Genomic DNA, 21,355 nt, shown 5'->3' on the forward strand with positions numbered 1-21,355 from the left:
TGCGCACCCAGCGCCGGGCCCGGAGCCGCCGCCGCCGCCCCGTGGAGCCGCCGGTGAGTCCTCACCGGACCCCCCCGTGCCCCTAAAGCCCACCCACCCACCCCGCTTCCAACAGGGGACACAACAGAGGGGACACCGGGATGTCGCCTCCTTCCTGCCCCGCGCGACGGAGACGGGAGCGATGGCGGCGGGAGGGACCGGGAGGAGCGGGGAGGACGGGGGGTCCCAGCTCTGTGCGTTGGGCTGTCCCTCCCCATGAAACCCCCCCGAGAACTTTCCCTGTGGCCGCGCGCAAACTTTCTCCGCCGGGAAAGTTGCGGGGAGGGCGCGGGGCGGGGGGCCCTGACCTGTTGCGGGAGGGGGGAGCAGCGCAGGGAGGGACCCCGCGGCGGTATCGCGCGTGGGAGGGATGCTCGGGGGATCGGGGGTCGGGCGGCACCGTGGGTGCGGTCCCCGCGCGCCGTGCCCGAAGTTTAGGGAGTTTCCTGGTGTTTGCGACCGGCCAGCGATAGGGGTCCCGGGTGGGGTCCCCCATGTTCGCAGCGGCAAAGTGCTCCGGGGGAGTAAAATGCAGTGGGGAGTGGGGGGTGACTCTGTGGGCTGGTCCCACACACACATGCAGGTCCCGCTTCACCTTCAGTCCCGGAACACCCCAGGATGTCCCAATGTGGGACCCCCTAGTGCTCCGTGGGGGCTCCATGCGGGCTGGGGGGGTCTCTGAGTTCTGTGCCCAAGCAAGGGACCGAGGGGAGCTGCGTGAAGGCCCTGCGGAGCTCTGGTCATAACAGGGTGTGATGGATAAATTAGTTATATTTAATTAATTAGTCGAGCATTAGGATTTTTCTTGTGAGCAGCTGTGTAGGAAGAAGAGGGTGACCAGGGAGATGGGGGCAGCCCAGAGCCTGACTTCCACTGGACTGGAGCCTGACCCCCTCTAGCTCCAAAGCCCAATTTCCCTCCGGGGCTGGAACCTGAAGCCCCCCTCCCTGCCAGGTCCAAAGCCTGCAGCTCCATCAGACTCCCACACCACGCTCCTGTGCCCCACACCATGATCTTGCATCCCATGCCACACTCCTACTCCCCACACCAAGCTCCCAGGCTTGCCTTGGTTGCTCCTCTATCCCAGGTTTGAACTGGCCCCACCAAGCTATGGATCCAAGTGGTTCCCACACAGAGCAGCTGGATCCTGTGGGTGTTCAGGCTGGCCACAGGATTGAACAAATATATCTTGGGTTGGAGGCAGACTCCAGGCATGGCTCTCATGGGGACCCTGAGAAGTCACTGGGAGGCACCAGCCTCAGCATTCCCTTTGGAGGTCTCAGGGGTACCCAATCCCTGGCTGGGAGCAGGAGCTGGGGCAGCACTGGCCGGGCTGTGACCATCCCCTGCTCCCACCCTGGGTGACAAATCCTCACAGCAGAAACGGCCGTGGAACAGGCACGTCCCCCTCGCCTGGGCCCAGCTCCTCTCCTGCAAGCAGCTTTGCGTCCGTGCCCTCTTTATGGGTCACGCTCTATCCCTCCAAAATGGGAAATAGGAGCTCAAGCTCTGCTACACCGCAGGACACATTCCCACTCAAACTTGGGGGGTGACACATAGGGTCAGACTAGGATCAGACATGGGTCCCTGCAGCAGCAGGAGTGGAGCATCTCTGGTGGCGTGGGTCCCGGCTCATCATGTTGGCATTTTGGGCTTGGTTTAATCCCTGATAAGGTGTTTTGGACAGTTTTATTGGGCGATTTTAATTTATCAACTAGTTTGGGAATCACGGTGTGGAGAGGGAGGAGCACAGGCACTGTCCCGCTTTGCTCTGCAGCTGGGAATACTGAGGGATCGACAAAGCAGTGGGTTTGTACTGCCAGGAACATGCCAGCATCACAACCCATGAGAGAGACGCTGCCTGCACTCCTTTATTTTGCTGTTGTTATTCCTCGTGGAGAAGTCAGCTCCAGCTCAGCCTCTGCTCGTGCCCAGTCTCTGGGCATGTCCTGGGGATCTTCCAGGCCAGAGCCAGTGCAGGGATGAGGGATAGCCTAGTGTCAAGGTGGCTTCCTGCTGGATTTGTTGCTGCTGCTCCCTCTGCCACCCACTCCCAGATTTGGTTTCCCAAGCCCCATCACATCCCTGGCTCACAGAGTACACTTTGTCTGGGCTCAGGTGCCAGCTCCTGGAATGCCCCAAATACCTGTTCAGGGCACGTGCCATGGAGGTGGCATGGTGGGGCTGGAAGAATGCTGCAGGATGGCCGGGATGCGACGTGCCAGCAGTGCCCCAGTCCCATTCTTTGTCCTGCTTGTGGCTAGAGTCCTCAGGATGAGTCATGGTCCCCACTGAGCCCTTCCCAAAGGGCTTGACCTTGGGGACAGAGACCATGATCAGTGACAAGTGTTTTCCCTTTGTTCCTCTGTCCCACATTTTCTCATCAGCCCCGTGCACACCCTCCTCCTCCTTCTCCCTCATCCTGGCAAGTGGCTGCGGGTGGCAGTGGGGTTGGTGTGGGGGAAGACCTGGCACAGCCCGTGCCCAGCATGGCTTTCCCTAAATCCCAATTTCTGCTCAAAACACAGTGAAATGTGGCACTTCAGTCAGGAAGGAGGTGCTCCTGCTGAGCCGTGGAGGAAGGTCTGTATTTGTGTATTTGGGGGTCTGGATTTAGACATCTGGGAGGCTGTTCTGCTCGCCTGGCTTCAACTTCAACAGAGGAACAGGGCTCTCCTGTAAAAAGCTTGTAGAGATGATGAACTTTCTTTCCCAAACTTTAAATTAAAGAGAAGAAACATGTTTTTGACTTTTCCTGGCCTTTCCTCACAGCTGTCCGTCTGTCGTTTGAGTGACAGTCGAGTATTTCTAATGAAGATTAACAGGAACAGTATGTCAGCACCTGTGGGTGGCTCTGCAGTGTCCCTGTGCTGTCATCTCCTGGTCCTCAGAGTGTTTGGACAATGTTCCCTGCAAATTGTCACAGTTTCTAGTTAAAGGAAAAGTGACCAGTGCCTGGGTGCCCTGTTGTGCAAAGCAAAGACAAACTTGCAGCAAATTCACGCAAACCTTCTCCAGATTGTCTCCAGGGATAACCCAGGGATAATGGGGTGCTGGGGAACACCACGGCTGTGCAAGCTAGGGGCGTCTGGTAGGAGAAGGTACATCTTGTGGCCCTGGAGATTCAACACCAGGTTGCTCCAAGCCCCATCCAACTGGACCTTGGACATTCCCAGGGATGGGGCAGCCACAGCTTCTCTGGGCAACCTGTGACAATTCCCTGCCCTCTGTCATTCTGATGCCATTCTTCCCGGCACTCCAGGTCCTTGTCCAAAGTCCCTCTCCAGCTTTCTTGGAGCCCCTTTAGGCATTAGAAGGAGCTCTAAGGTCTTCCTGCAGCCTTCTCCTCTCCAGACACTGACACAGCCTGGGTCTGGCAGAGAGCAAGCCCAGCCAGGCCATTCCAGGCAGCACCGCAGCGTGTGCGTTTGGGAAGAGCGGGCTGGGAGGAGGAAGCAGCACTCAGCCATGCTCATTGTTTTACTTCCACTTCTTGTCCATGGGGACCTGTGTTCATGCCTGGGCAGTGCACACCCCGACATGCTGGGCTTGGGAGCTGTGGCTGGGGAACAGGAATTTCCTGGGGACTGCGGGTGGGAGCCACAAACGGCTCCAGGATGGGATGGTGAGGGGCTGCTCATGCTCTGCATGGAGCCTTCGTTGTCCAGTCGGCCCTGTGGCAGGGCCAGGGTCCCTCCCTGGGCACAGCTGGGACTGGCCCCAGCCATCAGAGCCACAGCAGGCTGGAGCCTGCATCCTGCCCATGCTGGGGGTGACCTGGCAAAGGAGAAGAGGGGGAGGAAGGACAAGCAGAGCTTCCAGAGGAAGAGCGCTCACCACTGCCTCTAAATTTATCTTTCCTGTTTCTCAGCAGCAGCATCGTCTCATTCTCTGTGGTGTCAGGCCATTCTCCCCTCTCTGGCTGTCTCCTGGCACCCTGTCTGTCCCTCACCATGTTATCCCGGTTTAACCAGCTCTGTCTCTCCCCTTCTTTTACTTTCAAGTTTTAATCCTGGTGTGCTCCCTGGCAGCTTTTCCCTTCTCTCACCTCCACTCTGTTCCCACACCCACCATACCAGGGCCCTCCCCATGTCCCGCAGCACCAGCCCCTGGCTTGGGGGTTAAACTGGAGGCTGGGTGGTTGCCAGTTCCTCTGGGCTCAGGACTGGGAATCCATGAGCAAGCTGGAGAACAGAGTCGGGAGGTTTCCCTTGAGGAGCCCTTTGTCCAACCTGTGATGGGCTGCTCTCAAGGGAAAACTTCTCCTTGGAACCACAGAATCATTTTGGTTTGAAAGGACCTTTGAGATCACGAAAACCTCAGGGCAGCCTGGCCTTCTCATCCCAACCTCCCCAAGAGATGCTGCATGTGACCAGGCAGATCAGGGACATTCTGGACTGGCTGGGAGGATCAGGGACATCCAGTACTGGCTGGGTGGATTGGGGATGCCCAGGACCAGCCTGGCTGGCAGCTGCTGTTGGGAAGAATTGTTTTTGTGGTTAGGATGGATGTTCCAGGGAGCTGCTTCCCTTCCCAGTCAATCCACAGGGATTGTGAGGCTCTCCTTCCTCACAAAGGACTTTCTACTCTGAGTCCTGACCCCTCTGCCATGCAAAATGTAGGCGTCTTAAACTCCCAACTCAAACACTTCCCTGCTGCATGCCCATCAATTCTTTGTTCATTTATTGAGCCGGCTGAGAGTCGCCCTTCCCAGGCACGGATTGACCTGCCCTCCTGGCTCTGCCTTTGGCTTTGCTCCAGAGCCATCAGTTTGTCCTTGCCGTGGCCACTCTGTGCTTGCTGTGCACTAAGTCACCAGCCCTAGAGGTGTTCAAATGCTGTGTGGACGTGGCACTTGGGGACGTGGTTTAGTGGTGGCCTTGGCAGTGCTGGGGAACGGTTGGACTCCATGATCTCAGAGGGCTTTTCAGCCTTAGTGATTCCATGATTCCATCCCTGGCCCACATGTGCCCATGGCTGAGGGGGCACCAGCTCACTGGGAGCTAATGCCCCTCAGAGGAGCTCTGACCTGGGGCCAGGAGTGCCCTCTGGAGAAAAAATGCTTTCTCAGAGGCAGAACCATAGGCAGAGCTGGACGAGCCTCCTCCATCAGAGCGCTGAGTCTCTCTGCTGAATCCCTTCCCATCCATCCCCATCTGCGCCTTGGCTGCTCTGCTTGGGCACCAGCAGAGCCCGGTGGGCCATCGCTGAGCTCACCTGCCGAGACCTAGCCCTGATTTATGGGGGCTCCAGTGGTTTGGTTTGGTTTTGTGATTGTCAACAAGGGACACATAGAAGGAAATTATTTCAACAGCTGAATATTGTGGGTGTTCATGGGACTTTCTGGCTGTGAGAAGGAAGGGCATGAAGTACAGGGGTTGGGTAGATTGGGATGACAACGGGAGAGGGCAAGTGGTGCAGGCCCCAGGGCAAGCCAGGGCTGCCAGAACCAAGGCAGAGACAGCCCAGCCTCACTGAGACCTTGGGAAATACTAATTAGGATGAGTAAATTGTGCAAATATCCCCACCCTTCTGCTCACGAGCGAGATTTGCCCACTGCATCTCCCTGTTTCACCCAACAAGCCCTATCTGAGCACTTTATGCCAGGCAGTTGATCCGTCCCCCAGTGCCTGTGGCAGCTCCCAGGCCAGGTTCATCCAGCAGTGACTCCATTTTCAGGAATGGGACAGCCACAAGCTGCAGGATGCTGGGCATTGCTCCCAGCGAGCTCACGGTATGCCGGGTTGTGTCCCTGTCAACTGTCCAGCCACTGCAACACACTCTGGACAGCAGTGCCAGACCCCATTAACTCCTTTTCAAAAGATAAATATGTGTATTTTTTTATAAAATCCTGGCCTCTGCCTGGAGTCAGGAGCACTGCAGGAGCTTTCACAGCATGATGACACACAAAAGCACACGTGCAATACACGGGAATTGCATTTTACCCTGGCCCTGTGACCTGGCAGCAGCGTGCAGCCAGCACAGTATCCCCAGACCAGACACCTCTGCCTTCCCCCCAGGAAAAGCAGCCAAGTCCTCTGCTGCTGTGGATCTCAAAGACATTGGCCATACAGACAGGCTGGTGCTGTGGGGGGCAGCAGGCACAGCTGGCTTTGGGCCATATGGGGATACCATGTCTTCCACACCTGGCTTGGGTCACTCCTGAGCTGGGCATTCATGAACTGCCAGCAGCAGGGACCTTTGTCCGGTGCCTCCTGCTCCATCTGTCCAACCCAGCCTCTCAGACTCTCATCCCTGACCTGCTCAGCTGTGCAGAAAAGGATCCGAAACATTTCCCACCTTGGGGATCTGAAAGTAGAAGTGGCATTGGCAGCTGTGCAGCTGGGTTTGTTCCTGTAACCGTGTGACAGGGTTGTCGAAGGGCCTTGTTATTGGAAAACTGGGAGTGGGACATTCCCAGGTGGCCTGGTCCAGTGCCTGGTGTGGGTGGAAGGGGTCTCAGTGCTCCCCAGTTCCTGCCCATACCTCTTCCTGCCCACGGTGGAAAGCTCCGATTGTCTCCCTTCTCTTCACCTCGGGTCTGTAGGAAATGGGACTCACTGGGCTGTGTGGGCCAAGTTCCACAGCAGGTTCCTTGTGCCAGAGGTGATTCCTGAGCCACAGAGCTGGAGGTCGATATCCCCCATGCTGGTTCAGCTGTGCCTCACTCGCTGAGACCTTCCCCATCACTGAGGCAAACCACAGTTGCTGGTGCTGTGCTCAGGGATATCCTGGGGGCTGTGGCACACAGGGGCAGTTTCTCCAAGGCAGAACAGCCTCAAAATCTGGAGTTGACATAGCAGACACAGCATGAAGTGTCCCCATGCCCTGAAGCCCCTCTTCTGTCCCCAGTGCAGCCCTCCCCAGTCGCCAGAGCCGGGAGCGGCTGCAAGACCAGCAGACATACCTGTGGAAGATTATCCGGTCGAGTATTAATTATCATGTTCAAATTAGAACCCCTCAGCTATGATTAACTTATTGCCCAGCCCTGCAGCGGGAACAGCAGATGCAGGGATGATGGCAGAGCTCAGCAATGCCCAGCTGTGGGGGGCACAACATCCCTGTGGGGAGCAGACAGCGCCCAGCCCTGCAGGGCTCTGGGATCCCCTTGCCTTCTGCCTGGGATAAGCAGTAGGAGAGCAGTGGGGAGCTGTGTGTGCCCGTACTGAGCTGTGCTGAAGTTCCCTGTTTGCCTCGGGGCTGGTGGTGAGGGGTAACATCTGTCCGGGTGCAGGGGCTCAGGGGGTGCTTCCCAGTGTCCAGCATGTGGGAAGACTGAACCTGTCAGCGGAATCACATGCGCTCTGGGCTGTTCACCTTCCTCACTGCCTTTAACTCTGGTTGGACATTGCTGGTGCCATGAATGGATCTGGGCTGGCCCCGTGTTTCCATTCCTCTGTCCTCGCAGGCCAGCACAGGACAGAACCTGGGAAAACAGGGACAGCCGGGCCCAGGAACCACCGTCCTGCAGAATGGACAGGCTCCACACCTGGGAATATCAAAACTGGACCAAAATTGTTCCCAAGGATAAGGGCAGCAATGCTCTTGCAAGTAACACCCCTTCCCACTGTGGGGATCTTCCCTTGCACCTGAGCAGCTGTTTCACATCCCACCAGGCAGCCCATTCCCTTTGAGGGGATACACATCTCCTATTTTTATCATTTGGGGTTGGTTTTCCCCTTTTACAGCCAGCTGGGTCACACACACCAGGGTTCCTGAACTCTTCCTGCCCGTGTGTTGTCTCCTCGGGCCTCCGGCCACATTTATGGCTCTGCCCCAAAGCCCCAGCAGTTTATGATTAACCCCAGACCTGGGGATGCTAAGCAGGAGCTGTGTCAAGCGGGAGTGATGCCACATGAGCTCAGGACATTCCTCTCAACCTCAGCCCCAGGCTGCTTTGGGGTTGGATGGCATCATGCCTGGGTCTCTACAGGACACCAGGGTGCCTGTTGCCTCTGTCCCAGAGAACCTGCTGTCCTGGTGGGCTCCATCTCCAGTGTTTTCTTCCCCCTGGGTGTCACCTCCCTTTGTCCCACATCCCAGCGCTGCTCTCCCCCTGCTCTTTGGTTCGATTTGGGATGTTTGGGCACCTTGGTCCATCTCCACACATGCGGGTCTGTTAACCCCCGCCACTGCTGAAGATGCCGAATGAACCGGGGCAGTGCTGGGAGTCAGAGACCCGGGTGAAAGCCATGTTGGGTCTTTCCAGGCAAGGGTGGGTGCTGGGGGGTTTGGGGCTTGCAGGGTGAAGGGGGCTGCACCCACCCTTTGCCCCCTGCTCCCTGCAGGACCTAGCCCAGCGTCAGGCCCCTGGGTTTGCCTCTGCCACAACCATCCCTCATCTTTCCCTGCAAGGTTGGGGGTTGACCTGAATTCACACTTGTTCCTACAGATTTGTTTGCTTGGTGTGTTTGCTCCTTCATTTTCCAGAGGAATAGTGAGGTGGTGAAGGTAGTCCGGCCCAGCATTACTCAGTCCCGTTTCCCTTCTGTCCCCATCTGCATGTGTGAGTGGTGGGAACGGGTTTGTCAGTGCCTCGGCGCCTTTCAGGGTCTTCGCAAAGAGCAGATTTATTTTCTGCTATGCTGAGAATTAGCTCCCCTTTCTTCCTCTTCCCTCTGCCTCCGCTGGAAAGAGAGAGAATGCAGGGAAGAAGAAAGGATTTCCATCGCGGCGGTGATTGGCACAGCCCTGAATGAGAGGTCATTCCAGCCGGCTCTTTCTTTTCAGGGCCCTTTTTTCCTGCTCCCTGTATTCAGGCTGGCAGCATTCTTTCCTTTCAAAGCTCCTCTGTCTGTCTCTCTCTTCCCCCTCCTTTATTTTTCATCCCTTTTCTTTACTTTTGCTGTCTTTTCATTCTGTTTTTCTCCACCCCCTTGGGGCTCCATTTTTTCTTTCCCTTTTCCTCTATTCAGTTCCTTTTTTTCTTCTTGCATCTCTTTTGAATAGCTCGGCTATTTTCGGAGAGGAAAGGGACTGTGCTGGGGAGAAGCCGTTACAGCAAGGAGGAACTTGAAAGTCTTTTCTTTCCCTGTTTATTTCATTTAAAAGCAAAAATTGTTTTCCAAGGCAGAGCAAGGGTTCTGTGTGGAGCCTTTGAAGCCAGGCTGGGACAGCAGCAGGGCTGGGGGCCCTCCCTGCTCCTGGCAGTGCTGTGTACACTGCTGGTCCCAAACCCCTGACAAGCCCCTGGAGCACCAGGGGGATCTGGGGTCAGTTCTGCCTTGGCTGGGCTCTGAGTGCTTGTGCTGCCAGAGAGGGTATAGGCAGCAGCAGCCCCTCTCCCTCAGCTCACCCAACACCAGTTACCTGATTTAAAGGCTCTTCCTGCCTCTGGGGCTCAGGAGCAGCAGCATTTTTAGGGATGATGTGACCATAAGCTCTAAAGGCACATCCTGGACCTCTCTGCTGCAACACATACCTGCATGCACGTGGGTGGGACTAGAGGGGCCATGTTTGTTCCGAAGGGGAATGGGGGGCTCACGCAAGGACCCCATGAGAAAACATGGGATGTGCCAGGACAGAGCAGTGTCGGGTGCCTGGTGTGCAGGGTGTGCATTGGTCGTGGTCGGTCACTGCACTCAGATCTGACGGACACAAGGTGCCAGGGTTCAGTCCCTTCCACAGAGGAATGACAGGAAGAGTCTCATACACATCTCTAAGGCCATGGTGATTCTGGTGGCTCTGAGGAAACCCCTTGCTCAGCAGATGAGGCTGGTCCCAGTGTCACTGCTCCAGGTGCCACCAGCAGCTCCGCTCGCCGTCACCGCTCCCCTGGTGCCCTGGCACCATGCTCCGGGAAGGGCTCTGAGGGCAGAAGGGCTGGAAGATCAGGCCTGAAGCGTGATCAATTTGGTCTGCTGGGGAGGAGATGTTGTGCCCTGTGGCACAACAACAGGAGCGCCTTGGGAAGGCAGGTGGGGCCAAGAAGAATCCCCTTCCCAAAATGTTCCCTGCCTGGGCACCACTCTGGGCGTGAACCATCGGTGGCTTTGGTGCAGCTTCAGTGGGGCTTTGGTGCAGTTTTGATGCAACTTTGGTGAGGTTTTGGTGCAGTTTTGATGCACCTTTGACTGCTCAGAGAGCACATGTTTTCCAGCCCCTGGCTAGAGCAAAATGCTAGCTCCAGCATTTGCTCTGGCTCAGCCCATGGGAAGTTCCCTAAAGAGACCTCCCCAGAGCAGGGACAGTGCTGGTGGCCATGGGCCTGCTCCTTTGGGCTCCTGGCTGTGCCACAACAAACACAGGAGTCCATGGAAGTAACCCCAAGTCAGAGCCAGGCTCCCTGCTCCTTCCCGCTGGCCCCAGAGCCCAGAGCAGCCTGTCTTCTCCCATCTTTCCATTACCTCCATGGCCAAATGGATGCAATCAGGAACTCTGATTTTCAGGAAACACCTTTTCCCCATGAACTTTAGTCTCCCCTTGTTTTGATATAACATAGAAGTTGAGGGTGATCTATGGCACAGGAGCTGCTGGCTTCTATGCTGGCTCTGTTAGGATCATGGAGTCATGGAATCCCAGATTTGGAGGGACTTCAGGGATCACCTGGTCCCATCTTTTTTTGGAAAAAGTCCAGACTGGACAAGAGGGGGCTGGAGGTCATGGCTGTCAGGTGCTGGAGAAGGGGTGTCAGGGCACTGTCACCCCGTCATCCTCGGCCAAGAGGCACTTTGGGGTGTGGGCAGGGGTCCTGTGCCGGGCGTGTGGGATGCAGGAGGGCAGGAGCGAGGCCAGGGCCCAGTGGTTAATTAATAGATCATTTCTTTAAAGTGAGATTCAAATAATTGTAACCCTGAGATAGAGAAGGCATTGGAAGAGATGAAAAGGGAGAGAGAGAGAAAGGAAGCAAAGGACAGAGGTTCAGAATGGAGAGGGAGATTAGGAGAGAGATGAAAGAGAGAGGAGAAAGATAAGAGGGAGAGAGGGGACAGATCTCGGCGCGAGATGGGCGTTGCCAGGGAAACGGGAAGAATGAGGGAGCAACTGGAGGGATGGAGGAGCAGAGGATACTGGGGGTGGGGAGCGAGGGATGGAGGAACAGAGGGATGGAGGCTGGCAGGATGGAGGGGCGGAGGGACTGAGGGGCAGAGGGATTGAGGAGCAAAGGGATGGAGGAACAGAGGGATAGAGTAACAGAGGGATAGAGAAGTGAGAGATGGAGGATTGGAGGCTGGAGGGATGGAGGAGAAGAAGGATGGAGGCTGGAGGGATGGAGGAGCAGAGGGATAGAGCCTCAGTGTCAGAAGGAGGATAAAGTGGATTTCCAGCAGAACAGGAAGCAGGAGTGGGATATCACAGCTCAGCACAGGTGTCTGTGTGCTGGGAACAGCATTTGGGATGGCAGCTCTGTCCCTTTGCAGTGAACAGCCACAGGCAGTCCTTAGCCTGACCCTCTCACCCCAGTTCCCACTGGTGGATCCCATATCCCTGGGCAGATAATGGAGGAACCAGGCAGCTCTGTGCTCCACACACTTTTGTTCTGCAGCACTGGTAACCTCTGGTTATTTGAAAGCCATTCCCTTTTCCCTCCCAGTCAGAGTTTGCCAATAACCATACATCTTCAAAGGGGTAAATATTTACCTTTGATCGATGGACACAGTGGTCAGAGTGAGAACACCCCAGTTCCATGGAATATTTTCAGAGGAAGCACCCGTGAAGAGGCTGGGGAGGGTTTGATGTGCTCTGATAACACCCGCTCCTCCATGAGCCCTTGTCTGTCCCAGAGCCTCACTTTCCCCAACCTGGTTTTCCACCTGCTCTTACTAAAAACATTATCAACATCCTGCTGCAAATCCCAGGTTGTGTCCTTTGTTTTGTGAAGCCAAAGCCCCCAAAGACTACTCTTCCTCCACCCAGAAGCACTTCAGTGGCACACGTGATGGCACGTCTGTCACCGGTTGGAGATTGCAGGGAGCGGCCGCTCTCTGATCCACTGACAGTGGAGGTTTCTTTTTTCTGCAGAAGTTTTCCTTAAAACAAAAGTTTTCCTTTAAAAATGTAGTTTGACAGTATCTGGTGTGGAGACACCGACTGAATTTAAACAGGTGTTTGTGTTCTGTTGCAGCAGCACCTGGCCCCCATGGCTCCTGCTCGTTTCTCAGAGCCTTGGCTCATTTTTACAGCAGTTCCTCTGTGTCAGGGTCAGTTCCAGGGCAAGAAGTGCCAGTTTCGGTTCTGCCACAGTGTCTGGAGCCACTCTCTGGGTCAGCCCCTGGCATACACCACCAACACAGAGCCAGGGCCAGGCAGTGCAGCCAAGGTGACCCCCAAATCCTTGGGCTGGTGCAGGACAGACACTGGGTCAGGTTTAGGAATAATTTTAGTTGTGATTTTCAGGAAAACAACATTTTTCTGTGTAGAATTGTGGGGGGTTGAGCAGCTTTATGTGAAATCTGCAGGCAAGATGAAAGCCTGTTTTCCCCTTTATTAAATTTAAATGAAGGCTGCTTTTGAGAAAGAAAGGAAAATAAAATCAAAGGTTTTCTCACAAATATCAGATCCATTATCAGGCATTTTCTGGTAAAAAGTCTTGAACAGTTTTACTGCCTCCTTCCCCAGTGAGACCCCCCCCCACGCCCAGGGTCTCACTTTGTCCTGAGGCTCGATCCTGTGCCTTGGGAGCTTTTCCCCCAAGGTCTGTGCCACCACATCTGTCCCTGTGGAACTTCCCAGGACCCCCCAGGCACTGGCAGCAGAGGGTCTGCAGAGGAGTCCTGCAGAGAGCCCTGTAATGAGGGTCCCACACAAGGGACCTGGAATAGGAATCCTACAAAAGGGGTCCTACAAAGGATTTTACAAAAGGGTCCTGCAGTAGTTGTCCCACAATGTGGGTCCTGCAAAGGGGATAGCCAGGAGCAAGTCCTAAATGTCCTCTTTCCCGTGGCACCAGGCCTGTCAGGCAGCCTGGGAACCTGTGCAGGGGGCCAGGTGACTTAAACTGCTACTGGTGCCAGCTGGGCTCTGGCACCTGCTCAGGTGGCTGCCCTTACCCTGACGAGCTGAGATGAGACAGAGCAGTGGCGGCAGGGTGGGCTCCTGCATGCCTGGGGGGGGGAGGGGGGTTGTCACTGCTCTTTGGGAGAGCTGAGAAGTAAATCAATTCCCCAAACCCTTTGGATTTTGGGTGCCTGGGTCTCCCTTCCCTGCAGGAGTGGTGGGGTGAGAGTTGGTGATTGCTGCTCGCCTCTGGGCTGGTGAGAGGAGCCGGGAATGGAGCCAGGTGGGAAACAAGGGTCATTGGTCACTAATGCCTCAGTGGAGGCTGTCAGGGCAGCTGGGGCTGTGGTCCCTCCCAGAGCTGCTTGGATGGCTCTGAGGGTGTGGGTACTCCTTTAGCTCAGACCCTTTTGCGTCCCAGGTGTTACAGGCAAACCTGTGGGTGCAAAGGTGAGGCTTCTGTGGACCAGATGTAATATTTTCATGCTGCTCAACTGAGGATTTACCAGGCTCTTATCTCTAGAGTGGTGGTGCTGGCTAAAGGACCAGGTGAGGTGTTGGCACGAGTGATTGGGCAGGTGGGTGAAACCAAGGCAGGTAAAACAGCAAAGGGAAGGGAAACGTGTCCACAGACACAGCTCTTAGCCTGGTGGCTGGAAAATCTGGGATCCAGCAAGGAATGTGCTGGGAGTGGAGAGCCTGTTGTGCAGATGCTGCTGCCAGAGGGACCCAGTGAGAAGTATTCGGGGGGCTAATCATGCAACAAGAAAGGGAAATAGAGATAAAATTGCACAAAGAAGTGAAAGCCATGAAAAACCCCTACTTTAAGTGACCAGGTGGTGAGTGAGGAGCTGGTGGAGGCTCTGAGAGGGGCAGCCAGGACTAGGGAAGGCAGGGTCTGCAGGATGTGCCAGGGCAGAGCCTGGATCTTCCCAGTTGTGTTGGGAAAGATGGGAGGAGAGATTGCACCAAAAGGAAACCTTGGAGTGGGAGGAGAAATGATGAAAGAAACCCCAATTTCACAACCCCAAAGGATCAGGGACAGCAGCCACCACTGCTGGCCCCAGGTGCATCCATCCTGTGGTGTTGGAGAGGGGAGAGATGGATGAGTGGACTGGGAGCTCGGCACTTGCCACTGGCAGAGGGAACATCGGCAAGTGTGACTGTGTGATGCCCCACGTGGGAAAAGGATGGGCAGGCGAGAGTCTGCATCGGGAAAGGAGCTGGAGGGACCCAAGCCTGGCCCAAAGGGCTGGACTTGAAAACTAAAGGTTATTAAGGCCTGTAGGAGGGTTTGGTTCCCAGCAGCAGCACTGGAGAGGAACCCTGAGCTTGGTGGGTGAATGCCTGCGTGTGCAGCCACAGGTCCGGAGGTCTAGGCTGAGGAGGAGCTGGGGGAGGTGCTTGTGTCACTGCTGAGATCTGCACTGGGACAGGAGTCCCTGCACAGTGCTCGGGAGCTCTGCGTGCTCCAGCCCTGGGCATTGTCCTGCTCCCAGGGGGAGTGGCTGTGGCAGGACTGCGCTCCATCACGGCAATGGGCACGGGGCCTCTGCCTCGGCTGCTTGAACGAGGCTGGAAGCAGCTCCCTTGGAGCACGGAGGTGCTGGCAGTGCTCTGCACTCCGGGTGCTGGGAGTTTCCTGGGGGAGCTGAAATACATGACCCCGCCTCACTTGCCAGTGTATTGGGAAACGGTGTTTCCAGCTGCCTTGGCAAGTCCCGAGGCGTGAACAGGGAAGTGAGAGCGGGAAGTGAAACAGCTGCCTCTGCCCTGTTCCTGCTTCCCTGTGTGGTGTTTGTGCAGCTGCAGCTCCGGAGCGCAGTGGCCTCGCACAGCAAATCTTCTATACCGTGTCCCAGGGCTCGTGTGTCCAGTGGAGACAAGTGCAGAGAGGTTTGTGCAGCACAAGGCTTTGGTTTTCCTGCTGAGGAGGGAGAGCTCATTCCCTTTCCCAGTGCCCAGAGGAGGAATCCACATTTACTTTCCCCTAAAAGCCTCTGGTTTGGGGTGCTTGTAACTGGGGAACACGCGAGTGCGTTGGTCTTGCAGCCGCCTTGTCTCGTGGTGCTTGTTTTGGGGGGGCAGAGACCCAGCACCGTGCTGGGGGGGTCACCGACCCCTCTGCCGTGCTGGGGACATGGGCAGAGCAGCTGGGTCCCCTCTCCCCTGTCCGTTCTGCCTGCAATGGGCAGCTCAGGGGCCCCATGGAGCCCCACGGGAAAGGGGGTTCCTGCTGGCGGGGTACGGCCCCGGGGCTGTTCAGTGCACGCCAGCAGCCACCTCCCTGACTGATCCCTTTCTTCCTCCCAACCCTCCTCCTCTTCCCGCCACCGCCCTCCCCCACTCCTTGCTTTGTTTCGCTGCCTCCGCACTAGTCCTCCCCTCATCCCCTTCCTTCTCCTCCTTCTCCCACCCCCATCCTCTTCCTCTCTGTCTCCTCCCTGCAGCCTGAAGACGCCCCTCCCCTCCATTCCTGTCCCTCCAGCCCCTGATCCCTGCCCGCTGGCTCTCCGGGGTGCCCGGGCAGGGGAAGGGGTGCCCGGGCAGACGGGGGTACTTGGCTGGCACCTTCCTTCTGCCTGCCCCCACAGCATCCCCCTGGCAGCTCAAGCTGCCAGGATGTGTCTGACCCTGGGCCAAGAGTCACCAGTGCTGTGGCCAGTCCCAGCCCCGTGGTGGCCCAGCAGATGGGAGGGAACCGAAGAGGGTCCCCGTACCCCAGATGTCTGCGAGCTGCCAGGCCCCTGCGGTTGGTGTTGCTCCCCTTCTCTGTCTTTCCTCACCCTGGTTCTTCACCTTCCCCATCATCCCACCCTCTTCCCCGTCCCATCCCATGTGCTGTGGCTGGTGTTCGGGTGCGCATGGCACTGGCATGAGGGGGCCGCTGGGGCCGTGCGGGGGTCGGCAGGAGCCAGCAGCTGCCCCCAGCACAGAGAGGCCGATGTCCCCGGCCATGCTCCGTGTCCCTGCAGCTGACCTGGCTGCAGGGATGATGCCCAGGCACTGTGGGGTTTCCCTGCTCAAAAGTGGAGATTCATCCCACGATCTCCTCATGCTGGGCAGGTTCTCCTGGGACTGTGACAGGATCTGGCTCAGAATTTATCCCTCTTTTACCTCCCCCGCAGAATTTCTTTGTTGTAGCTGCAGGAATAATTGTATTTAGGAGAACACTCCTTCAGCAAGAGGAAGCGGCAGCTCTCCAGGCTCATCCCTGCCTGTCCTCACTGGCTGCTGGCAGGGGGAGGATGCTGTGGTGGCGCTGGAAACCCCAAGCTGAGTGTGCCAGCTACCAGTGCTGAGACCAGCACAGCCTCTGCCTGTGCCTAGGCCCACTGCTGGGTACGCTGTGTCCCAATGGTCCTGGTGGGTCTGTCCCCTGCTCCTGCCAGAGCTCAGAGCCACACTCAGCTGTGACCAGTTCCCAAACTGTTCAGGCACTTGTTCCCTGGAGTCACTCCTAGGAGCTTGAGGGCACGCAAGCGGCCAAACCCCAGCCCCAGGAACTAACAGCCCATTCAGAGAGGCTGACAGTGGGCACTGATCCAAGCTTCCCTGCTCCTCCCTACAGTGGAAACCCCTGGAGCCACTCGGTCCCCGCCTCCTGCGGTTTGTGGTGCTGGGGACCCACGCTGGCATCACCCGTGTCAGTCTGGGGTTCACTAAGGAAAGAAGTGATGGCTGGAATGAGCCTCTGCGGCACAGTGTCTGTGTTGGTGGGTGCCAGGGGCTCACGGCCGTGTCTCTCCCTCCTCAGCCATGACAGCATAGGCCGGCGGCGAGAGATGAATCGGTTCAGCGAGTGCGGGACGCAGACGGACGCGGTGGTGGTGCTGTCCCTGGCACAGGCTGCGGTCCTGGGCCTGGTGTCCGATAATGAGCTGCTCGGGGCCACCGTCACCCCTACTGGCTTCTTCCCGGGGCTGGCCGGGGAGCAACTGGACAATGCCACCATGGAGCCTGGGGAGCCTGAGGGTGAGGAGCAGGTGCCTGGGGATGGGCAGGATGAAGACACCCTGGAGGCAGAATCCTCCCTGGAGAAGCATGCCCGGAGGAGGAAGAGGCCACCTGTGAGGCTGGTGCCCAAGGTCAAGAGTGAGAAGGCAGAGGTGGAGGCTGAGCCACCATACAGTGTGTCCATCCCTGGGGACGAGGAAGGCGAGGGGCAACATGGCCATCCGCCCCAGCTCCCAGAGTCAGCGGTGCAGAGCGGTGCCATGAAGATGATCGACCTGGGCACCTTCAGCAGGAAGCCCCGACGCCTGCGGCACCTGCGCCGGCATCGGGAGCTGGAGGGCACCGAGCGCCGGCGCAGGGGCAGTGACCTGGCCAGCAGCGCTGTGGAGGCCCCACAAACAGTGGGCACCTTCGAGGAGGGCGCCCCATCCCCTGGTGAAGCGGAGGCCCCTGCGCCGGCATCCCCCGAGCAGGTGAAGAGTGAGCAGGGCTGTGGCTGGCAGGAGCCGGGGGAGCTGGAGGCGGCCGGCGGCACCAGTGAGCACAGCAGGAAGGCGCAGCTGGACCGGCTGGACATCAACGTGCAGATCGATGACTCCTACCTGGTGGAGGCAGGGGACCGCCAGAAGCGCTGGCAGTGCCGCATGTGTGAGAAGTCCTACACCTCCAAGTACAACCTGGTGACCCACATCCTGGGCCACAACGGCATCAAGCCCCACTCGTGCCCACACTGCAACAAGCTGTTCAAGCAGCCCAGCCACCTGCAGACCCACCTGCTGACCCACCAGGGCACACGGCCCCACAAGTGCGGGGTGTGCAGCAAAGCCTTCACTCAGACCAGCCACCTGAAGCGGCACATGCTGCTGCACACCGACATCAAGCCCTACAGCTGCCGCTTCTGCGGCCGTGGCTTCGCCTACCCCAGCGAGCTGAAGGCGCATGAGGTGAAGCACGAGAGTGGGCGCTGCCACGTGTGCGTGGAGTGCGGGCTGGACTTCTCCACGCTCACCCAGCTGAAGCGGCACCTGGCCACACACCAGGGCCCCACACTCTACCAGTGCCTGGAGTGCAGCAAGTCCTTCCACTACCGCAGCCAGCTGCAGAACCACATGCTGAAGCACCAGAATGTCCGGCCCTTTGTCTGCACCGAGTGTGGGATGGAGTTCAGCCAGATCCACCACCTCAAGCAGCACTCGCTCACGCACAAGGTAGGGGCTAAGGGTCCTCTGGGGTGCTGCCCTCATCGTGCCCAGAGGAGATGTGCCAGCGCTGGATGTGGGTGCTGGCGGAGAGGAGTGGCCCAGTGCCCCCAGTCTTGGGAGGAGGTGGGTGGTGCAGGTGGGCAGTAGCACCTGTGGCTGGCATTAGCTGGGGTCACTGACATGCAGTGAGGGCGTCCCTGGGACCCAGCCCCTGCCCTTCTGGGGGTTCCCTTCCTCAGGGAGGGAGTTTTAGACCTGCTGCAGGGTAACCTGGGGGGTCCTGTCCAGGAACTCTCACAGCCCCTCTGGGCAGGCTGTATGTGGGTGTTTGCCCTTTTCCAGGGGCTCTTTAATGGGGAGCAATTGGGCTGAGCCCCAGAGCAGAGCTGGCACTCAGCTGTGCTTACAGAACCTGTCCAGCCCCCGAACACAGCCCCTGCATGTGGCTGGGCTGTCAGATATGCTCCGTGCTGTGCTCAGCACAAGGAGCCCATCCGTTGCCCATGGGGTCCCTTCTCCATTCTTGGCACCACTTGTGTGTCCCCAGTGCCTGGGGGTCTGCCCAAGCTCCTCCCCGGCCCACAGCTCTCCCACCCCTGGCAGGGCGTGAAGGAGTTCAAGTGCGAGGTGTGCGGGCGGGAGTTCACGCTCCAGGCCAACATGAAGCGGCACATGCTGATCCACACCAGTGTCCGGCCCTACCAGTGCCACATTTGCTTCAAGACCTTTGTGCAGAAGCAGACGCTCAAGACCCACATGATCGTGCACTCACCGGTGAAGCCGTTCAAGTGCAAGGTACCAGTGGGACTGGGGGGCTGATGGAGCTGGGGATGGGGCAGCACAGGTCCTGCTGTGCTATGCCCCCAGGAATCTGGCCAGGCTGGGCCCTTGGGCATGGAAGTGGCTTTGTGATGCCTCCCTTGCTCACTTGGGCATGGAATATCTGCCCCAAGCTGTGATGGGAGCATTGCTGCTGCTGAAATGACAACCAGTGCCTCTCTCTGACCAGTGCTGGATGCTCTGCAACTCCCAACAGCATCCACACTGCATCCCCAAGCCCCCCACACAGCGCGGGAGGAGGGAGGGAGCCCCATTATTCTTGGCAGGAGCCACAAGGGACTCCAGGAGGGGAGCAGCCCCATTACTCTTGGTGGGAGCCACAGGGGACCCTGGGGGCCAGGTCTGCGCTGCAGAGCCTTTGGCAGCTCTGGGGGCTGACCGTGGGCACGCTGCCGACAGGTCTGCGGCAAGTCCTTCAACCGCATGTACAACCTGCTGGGACACATGCACCTGCATGCTGGCAGCAAGCCCTTCAAGTGTCCCTACTGCTCCAGCAAGTTCAACCTGAAGGGCAACCTCAGCCGGCACATGAAGGTCAAGCATGGGGTGATGGACATCAGCCTGGACAGCCAAGGTGGGTCCCTGGCGCGGACTGGGCATCGTGACTGCCCCCAGCAGTGCCCATAGCACTGGGAGCTGGGCTGTGCCGTGGTGGCTGCGGCAAGTTCATGCCTTCTCACCCAAGGGCTACCCCCACAAGCAGCACACATCGAGCAGGGCTGTGGCTCTCAGGGAGTTTTGGGCTCCAAACCCAGGGAGGGGGGAGCTGTGGTCCCCACGGGTCCATCACTCCGTGTCCTTGTGCTGACTCCTAGATGCCATGATGGAGCTGGCTGGGGCTGACCACGCCGAGCTGGATGGCCAGCAGGAGATGGATGACTTCGAGGAGGAGAACTCTTACGGCTACGGGCCTGTGGGCAACCCCCCAGACGAGCACACGCTGGCCGAGCAGGCCATGAAGGAGATGGCCTACTACAACATGTTGTAGCCAAGGCTGGTGGGGCTGTGGGGGCTTGGTGGGGTTAAGAGGGGCTGCAGCACCCAGCCAGGCCCCCCCCCAGAGCTGGAGGGATGGCTTCCACTGGGCTTGGGGAACACAGGGATGTCCAGAAGCCTTTGCTGCACCTGCCTTGGCTCTGTTGCTGCCCCCCTGTCCCTGCCTGCACCCTGCACCTGGTGACTTGAAGCTGCAGGTAGGGGAGGCATGACCCAGCAGATCACTGAATGAGTAAGGATGGAAGGGGCTGCTGTGGAGCAAGATGATGAGCATCACTAATTATTCTACCTCCTGGGTCCCCCCCCTCGGCTGCACAGGGGTTCCCCCTGATGGGCAGAAGCCCCTGCCCACATGAGGAGGTGGGTTTGCATTTCGCACTCACCCCGGGGCTCCCTGTGTCAGGCCCTGGGACACAGAACAGAGTATTTTCGTAGAAGCTCAGGGCGCAGTCAGCGCCCACAGCTCCGGGTCTGGAGCTGCAGCCAGCAGTGGATCCGGGGGAGGCAAACCCAGCCCAGCCCCAGCAAATGATGGTATTTTGAAAGTAATTTATTTTTTTCAGATGTGCCGCGTGGTTGGATTTATCTTTTCACTGAGTTCAGTTCCCTTCAACCAATGTGCTTTGTAAACCTGTGTAAGCTGTGTGGTCTGTGTGGGGAAAGGGGGTTGTGAGGGGCTGAGGACCAGAGCGGGGTCCTGGGCAGAGCCCCCCACTAAGGAACTGGCAACCCCTCCTTGCCCCCCAACTGCTCTGGGGCTTGAGGAAAAGGCTCTCACTGGGGCAGCCTGTGAGGTGGGGGTTTGCCTCCTCCATGCCCAGGGATTTGGCAGGGAAGCAGCTGGGGCAGTGCTGAGTCTGGGACCACTCTCTGGGCTCTTCATTCTCCCTGCTGTGGGGCAGAGGACTCACAGCACCCGCAGCATTGCCCCCCAAGTGTGCCCAGAGTTGGGTAGGGTCCTGGCAGGCATCAGGACCTGGGGACTAGCCAGGGCACAGGGCCTGGGACAGCCATGCTGACCCTACACACACCCTACGCTGTCAGTCGCTGTGTTCCCTGAGGCTGAGCACCATCTGCCCCATCCCCAAAAGCCCTGTGGTGGTTCTGGGTGTGGTACCACTCATTCCCCCACAAGGCAGTGTGCCTACTACCCCTGCACTCACCTATTTCCCCCCACTGTCATCCAGCCTTGGGGCAGGATGGAGATGGCCACAGCCTTGGGCAGCCCCAACCCCTCAGCATGGCAGGGCTATGGACCCCCATATGCTACCTTCAGGCCAATGTCAAAATGCTGGAGTGCACGGCCCCCCCAGGCTGGCAAGGCTGAGCTGAGGGGTCTGGCTGCCCCTCGTGCCTGCATTGTAAAGCTGTGCTGTATGATGTGC

At 57.9% G+C, this 21,355-nt stretch overlaps 1 protein-coding gene across 3 annotated transcripts; it reads left to right on the forward strand.

Annotated features, from left to right (window-relative positions):
- Positions 1 to 20,532, forward strand: ZNF710 (zinc finger protein 710). Of its 3 annotated transcripts, none has more exons than XM_069025343.1 (5): positions 1 to 53; positions 16,733 to 18,140; positions 18,738 to 18,929; positions 19,374 to 19,548; positions 19,790 to 20,532. In XM_069025343.1, exons 2-5 carry the CDS (start codon positions 16,761 to 16,763, stop codon positions 19,960 to 19,962), a joined length of 1,920 nt encoding a protein of 639 aa, XP_068881444.1. In that variant the 5' UTR covers positions 1 to 53; positions 16,733 to 16,760; the 3' UTR covers positions 19,963 to 20,532. The 3 variants fall into 3 exon arrangements, with proteins under 3 accessions (XP_068881444.1, XP_068881443.1, XP_068881446.1); XM_069025342.1 differs by lacking the exon at positions 1 to 53 and adding an exon at positions 14,797 to 14,871 and having other exon boundaries at positions 16,733 to 18,257; XM_069025345.1 differs by lacking the exon at positions 1 to 53 and adding an exon at positions 14,797 to 14,871.
- The last annotated feature ends 823 nt before the right edge of the window (positions 20,533 to 21,355 follow it).

This window comes from Aphelocoma coerulescens, chromosome 10 (genome assembly GCF_041296385.1).
Source record: "Aphelocoma coerulescens isolate FSJ_1873_10779 chromosome 10, UR_Acoe_1.0, whole genome shotgun sequence".
Lineage (NCBI taxonomy): Eukaryota > Metazoa > Chordata > Aves > Passeriformes > Corvidae > Aphelocoma > Aphelocoma coerulescens.